The sequence below is a fragment of the Oncorhynchus keta genome, chromosome 21 (assembly GCF_023373465.1).
Source record: "Oncorhynchus keta strain PuntledgeMale-10-30-2019 chromosome 21, Oket_V2, whole genome shotgun sequence".
Taxonomy (NCBI): domain Eukaryota; kingdom Metazoa; phylum Chordata; class Actinopteri; order Salmoniformes; family Salmonidae; genus Oncorhynchus; species Oncorhynchus keta.
Window position 1 is genome coordinate 28845437 of NC_068441.1, and position 6861 is coordinate 28852297.

Below are 6861 nucleotides of genomic sequence, written 5' to 3' on the forward strand. Positions count from 1 at the left end.
GCACAGTACATGTTTCTTGCACCAGTGTCAGTGAGTGCACTCCCATTCATTCAAAACAAAGCAGCAGCTCCCACGCCTGACATTTTAATAGAGATATCTTATGGACCTATCAATAACCATGGCCCACAACTGTCTAAAAAACAAGCCATTGAGAAACAGAAACATGGGGTTTACATCCATCCCGCTCAAAGCCCATTCCCCAGCAAAATAAAAGCCTCTGCTAAATGCCCAGTCCCATCATATCATATCTCTCTTCTAACGGGCAGGAGCAGCTGTGTCATGTCATCCGACCCGAGGAAGAGTGCAGAGACAGGTTCAAAACGTCCATACACAAAAAGAGAACAACCCTGGATAGAAAATACTGGAAGGGAGCTATCTAACACAGCTATCTAACCCTCAAACACAAGATACAATGTTACGCAGGTTCGGTCATGAGAAGAGGGGAAAAAAACCTTGGCGGTTTGTCTCACTAACAACATACATGCAGAGTGATGGGGAAAACAGCTATGTTGTCAACTGGTTGAGACAGCTGGACATACTAATCCCGGAGGAGAGCCTACATTGACCATTCTACATCACATTATTGACCTCAAAAACCTGAGCCATGACAATCACATAAGTCATATCATTATATCGATAAATGCTTCTATCCTACAACTTTGATGCTCTGCATGAGGATCAGTCTGTGTAAATGGTAATGCATAGGATTTGATAAAGGCTTCAAAATGTGATACCGCTCTACAATTGTGCATGTTTCCTCCACATCTCCATTCTCTAACATAAACTATAGGCACTACTTGTTTAAACAAAAAACATTGCCCTTGATCATAGGAATCATTTTCCACAATGGTGAGCTGCCTGCCAGCATGCAACAGCAGTCAAGATCTCATGCCTGGCAAGAACATCTATGCATCCCTCAGAGGACCAAACCAAAGGCTGAACTTGCTTAGAGGGTTGTCAATAGCAACTGACACTGAGATATTCATTACCATGGGCCACAGTTGTTTTGGTAGCAGATATTCAAGAATAGGTCATTCATCACAAAGTAGGCTTATGTGCATAACGAGGATCATTCATGAACGATCAGCTACCATCACAAGGAGTTTTGATGAGTAAAATTGGCGATTAATTGGAGGGGACAGTCTTTACCCTAACGGATAAGGGCGATTAGAAGTAATTTCTTGACGTTTAAACCACTGCTTATTTGAAGAACGAACATCTGACAATAATAGGCCACAGAAAAATCATCTCACATGCGTTTGGCGCTCACCAAGCAGCAGTTAAACTGGTGAAGTTCATTACGAAAAGAAAGGGCACGGCGTGGGCTGTATGACAATTGACGGAGAGGTTAGTTAAGGCAACACAAACATATATTTGGCTGCGTCGACACAGGCAGCCCAATTCTGATATTTTTCCACTAATTGGTATTTTGACCAATCACATCAGATAGTTCACATCAGCTCTCGTTCAGAGCTGATCTGATTGGTAAAAAGGCCAATTAGTGAAAAAAAATAGCAGAATTGGGCTGCCTGTGTAAACGCATCCTTTGTTCCCTCTTGGAAAAAAACGGATTATTTGCACGGCTTTTCGTCCGCCTTGTGCGGAATACATTACGTGTGTAAATGTTGTTGAACCCTAGCAATTCGCAGCGAAAAGGTCACACACTCCCCTCGACCCCAACTGTTTCTCTGGCTTTGTGTTCTCACAGAGAAAAACGAGCTGTGCCTATAAACCTCGCATTTAAAAAGGCAAGTGCGGTCGTGGGGGATTGCTGCATGCGGGACACAATGGCAGCTTTTTGGACACACTTTTTCTCACTGCGATGAACAGCAGGGAATCCGATGGAGCCCTCATATAAAGGACCGATAGAGAACAGCTGCTGTGGCTCTATAATTTTAGGGAATGTTGTTAGGGTTTGTTCAGTGGGCTAGAGGCCTGCCTTCCTGTCCACATTGAACGTGATATTTAATACTTATTTAATAGGGCATATTAGGCCTTAACGGTCCCTCTGCTATGTAAACCATATAGGCCTATTAGGATTGCCTATACTTTGGCCATACAAATGCAGGATATGTAAAGGGATCATGTGCATAGGCTCGGTGCAATGCATCTGCCTACCAAATGTTACATTATCATTATTGATTTATGCACTCCAAACGCTTAATAAGTGAAATCACAAAACATGACTGAAATTTCAAATAGAAGTCACCGAAATATACGAACATGATACAGAGTTACTTAAAAGTATACCACAAGAAGTATGGCCCTGAAATAATACGAAAAGTAAGAACATATGCTATCATTTCGGGTCGGCTATACTTCCGCGGTCTATGTTCATGGGCACACCGTGGGCTAAAGCCGCGTACGAACTGTCAGTGCAGGCTATCACAGCTGTAGCCTAGAAGTCCATCCTCCAACAAATCACCCTCTTCGTGCACATAGGACTAGATAGAATGAGCAAGAGAGTTGCATTCATGCATCATATCAATAATAATAACAATAATAATGGCTTGACTTACTCAAAGTGAATTACTCTGGTTCTGTCATATAGTGACGAGGCCTTTTATTGACTTGAGTGATTTATCAAATTCACACTTAATCCATTGGGATATTTTGACAGCCGTAACAAACAGCTGACACTGCATCATTTGTCCTATTTAAACGGTTCTGTGGGTGGATTGTCATATTTTACTTGAGTAAAAAGATGGTCATAAAATCATCAGCAGTATGTTCAGAAGTCCAAAGTGCCGATGTTACCAGGATATCCTCTGTCCAAGCATGTCAATAACCATAACAATCACCACACATTTGACAGCAACTTTCTGCTCACTCTCAGTATTGGTTTACAAACGAATTAATAATTTTCAGCAGCTATGGGGCAAAGTTGCATTACTCACGCTCCGAGGCCATAGTGATGACGGACTCTGTAGTGGCGTGATATTCGTCCTCCTCCATAAACTCATCCTGGGAGGACGCGTCTCCCTGGAAGTCGTGATGGTCCAGAAGCTGCTGGAGCGGGGGCGCCTTTGGGAGCAGCTGGTTCACCACCTCCCGACTAATGTTAGGAGCCTGCTTGAGCCGCAGCTTGCTCAGGATCTGAGATTTGATGGTTTCCAGCCTCAGGACTTTACTTTGCTCTCTCCAAACACATGCTGAACATTCGTGAGCGCCTGCCTCCTCATCAAGGAGCGACAGCCCAGCGTCGGTGGGCATCTCGCTCGTTGGTGGCAGAAAAAGGTTAGGTTCGTCACTCCCAGACAGTCCCAGACAAACATAAACCATCAAACACATAAAAAACTTATACCTCGGCATAATGATGACTGGTGAGGCTATAGAACTTTCTGCTCGCGTTATCCCCTCCCCTGAAATGTTGCTTGTCTTAACCTGTGTTTCCTTACCTTGCAAAGGTACCAATGATATGCAACTACTCAAATAGTCGCCTCTTAAAACGGTTGTAATTGCAGGACAGCAGTAAACGTAGGAAGGTGCGTCCGTCCTAGTGGGTTTTCTCAGTATTTTACTTTAGCCTATCTATCGATTTTAAGCATACCCCGTTTTTATGCTATGGTTGTTGTTTTGGTTGCCATATCTGATAACAATTAAGTCCATAGGTGCGAATGAGAAGATGTGTCATTGAAAAGTGTGCAAGTACGTCCTAAAAGAGCTCTTTATATATCTCTGCTCCTCCGTGTCGTAATCTATCTCCATTGGCTAAGATTGCAACAAAAGGCTTTTAGGTCTGTCACCAAGTCAAGAGAGAGAGGGAGCAAGAGGGAGGGCACAAGGGAGAATGCAGAATGGACTGGAGTGTAGTTTGTCCAGTTTGCATTTTATTACTATATTCAGACAAGGTTTCGAACCTGTAAGAGGCCATTTCAAGTCATTACATATCATTAGTGATATGGAGCTTACATTTATTTTTTATTTTGATGGTGTTGTTGATAAGCAGTGAATGGACATTTCCACAAGGAATTATCCTCCCTTTTCTCTTCTCTCACTTCTAATATGCCCCTATTTTATATTATGCGTAAAAGGAGTCAGATGTATGCATAAAAGGATCAATGGAATCTGTCCTGCACCCATAGAATTGTGAAACCTTCAAAATTGACTGATGAGTGACAGGTTATCCTAAATGACATTGGCAGGGGTGGACATTTCGGGCAAATGCCAGATGGGCTGGTCCATGTTTAACCCGGCGTTCCTGTGTAACTAGGGTATTTTGCACAAAATGATCATTATCTGGCAAAAAATGGGGTTCTCAAGAAAAAAAAAATTCCGGTGTAGGGGCCTTGAGGGAAAAAAATGGGCTAGTGTGGGGGCCTGGGCCAGTGTGGGCTGGTGTGTTAGAAGTGCCAGGGCCAATTTCTGGTCCCAGTCCGCCCCTGGGCATTGGGGTCCGTCTTTGGAATTTAAGAAGCATTCATTTGACAATAGTGACACTCAATTTGTGTTAGAATCCCTGGACTTTTAACGGAATGATTTTCACATCCAGATGTACAAATGTAGCAGCAACAACATGCAAGGCAATGCATAATTTATCATTTAGACTGTCAAACATACAGGCACTTATGATAAAACAGTGGAATATTTCAACAAAAGAAAACAATGGAGCAAATGCATCCCATAACATTTTCAATTGCACCTAAAAAGTTGACATTATGGGAGTAATGACATTAAGGGAGTAATATGCCATTAGTGCTTTTGTTATTGAGATAACTGGAAATATCTGTGGTTTTAACAAAATGAATGGTCAAGTAATGTGGGTCTGGCTATTAGTGATCTATCACTGACTTTTGTTGTAGCCTAAAAATGATTTGCTGTCAAGCCTTACCATATCCAATAAGACAATCTATGATTACTTGAACCATTATGTGCATGGTCAGTACAATAGGAACAACTGTTAGATTTAAATACAGGATCTCAATTTGAGTGAAAAATGCCTGTTGTCAATGTTTTGGTCTTTCTAAAGAATAATCCAAACTAGCAATGGCGCTAATCAACCAAACCACATCAATCAATAAGTCAATCAATCTATATACTTTATGCATCATTGTTTTTAAATGAATCCCTTTCATTATTTCTAAAGTCCTAATTTTCTCAATAAACATTAAAGTTATATTGTTACTCAATCCTGGAATACACAACTGATAGTTGTGAGTGAGGGCTCTATGTGAAGCCACACAATTGAACGTCTACAGCAGGCTAACTTCAATTCACTTGTAAATTAAGAGCATTACCTCTGCCTGCCATAAAGAACCCCCAGCTATTACATGCTAAATTATCTGAATCAATGTAATGACTCTTAATTAAGTTTGTAATTATCTCTGGCTAATTCCTAATGGTAAGTATTGCACCACTTATGGTAATGACTTGTTCATCAGTTGAGTCGTCAAGCATGTAGTATAGTGCAGAACTAGCTTACTACTGTCACCTACTGGTTGAATATACAGTTGCAGTTGAAGGTTCAGTTGAACAAGGTATATTCACAACTTAGTAAGATTCCATATGCAAACGTATCCTTGGTAGAGCATATTCACCATAAGTCTTCTGTAGAATTTTGGATTTCTGACACTTTAAAGAATTGTACACAATAGGTAGAATTCTACATGTAATGGGGCCTAGTGGCACTTGTTTTAATGAATCCTAAATTAACCAACAAGTAATTGATAGATTAATACGGTAATTTTACCATGTACATTACATTTACATTACATTTAAGTCATTTAGCAGACGCTCTTATCCAGAGCGACTTACAAATTGGTGCATACACCTTATGACATCCATACATCCATACATTCTTATTAAATACATGGCCATTTCAATATCATGACATAAAGTGCTATCCAATTATTTTCCTCAAAACGGTCTCTGGTAATGTATTTATTGGTTTGCATGTGAAAGTAGTAAAGGAGTCACTGTATTTCAGACTTCCTTAAAAATTGTCACAGGTGAACTGCACTGAGTGTACAAAAGATAAAGAACGCCTGCTCTTTCCATGACATAGACTGGCACCTACTACCATACCTTGTTCAAAGGCACTTAAATATTTTGTCTTGCCCATTCACCCTCTGAATGGCACACATACACAATCCATGTCTTGAGGCTTGAATCCACTTCAATCACTGTAGATGAAAGGGAGGAGATAGGTTAATGAAGGATTTTTAAGCATAGAGACAGTTGAGGCATGATTTGTGTATGTACGTCATTCAGAGGGTGAATGGGCAAGACAAAAGATTTTAAGTGCCTTTGAACAAGGTATGGTAGTAGGTGCCAGGTGCACCAGCTTGTGTCAAGAACTTCAATGCTGCTGGGTTTGCTCAACAGTTTCCTGTGTGTATCAAGAATGGTCCACCACCCAGACAACTTGACAAGCAATGGAGTCAACATGGGCCAGCATCCCTGTAGAACGCTTTCGAACACCTTGTAGAGTCCATTCTCTGGCAAATTGAGGCTGTTCTGAGGGCAAAAGGGGGGTGCAACTCAATATTAGGAAGGTGTTCCTAATGTTTGATATACTCAGTGTATAGTGGTGATTGAAAGTATCTACCTGCTCATTTAATCGCCTACATGATCAAACTAGTAACTACACCAGTGCTGATACTGGTGTAGTTGATACAGTGCAGATACTGCTGCTGCGCAATTCCATGGTAACCGAATGATGCAGAGACTCAGATTTCTCACTTTAAAATGTCAAACAAAAACCAATGACTGCAAAGTTAAACCATACAACTCTATGAAGAAGCACTACTTTTAACAATTTCCACAGTGCCATAGGGCGGTGCACAATTGGCCCAGTGCTGTTAGGGTCTGGCCAGGGTAGGCTGTCATTGTAAATAAGAATTTGTTCTTAACTGACTTGCC

At 41.1% G+C, this 6861-nt stretch overlaps 1 protein-coding gene across 3 annotated transcripts in view; it reads right to left on the bottom strand.

Annotated features, from left to right (window-relative positions):
* Positions 1-3659, bottom strand: part of LOC118400390 (growth/differentiation factor 11-like) — a 66586-nt gene extending 62927 nt beyond the window's left edge. For 2 of the 3 annotated variants that reach the window (XM_035797210.2, XM_035797209.2), the window contains exon 1: positions 2898-3658. In XM_035797210.2, coding sequence (XP_035653103.1) covers positions 2898-3312 — 415 coding nt within the window. In that variant the 5' untranslated portion in view covers positions 3313-3658. Of the gene's footprint in view, positions 1-2897 lie in introns of all 3 variants that reach the window. The other variant, XM_035797211.2, reaches the window with a different exon arrangement.
* Between the last annotated feature and the right edge of the window lie 3202 nt (positions 3660-6861).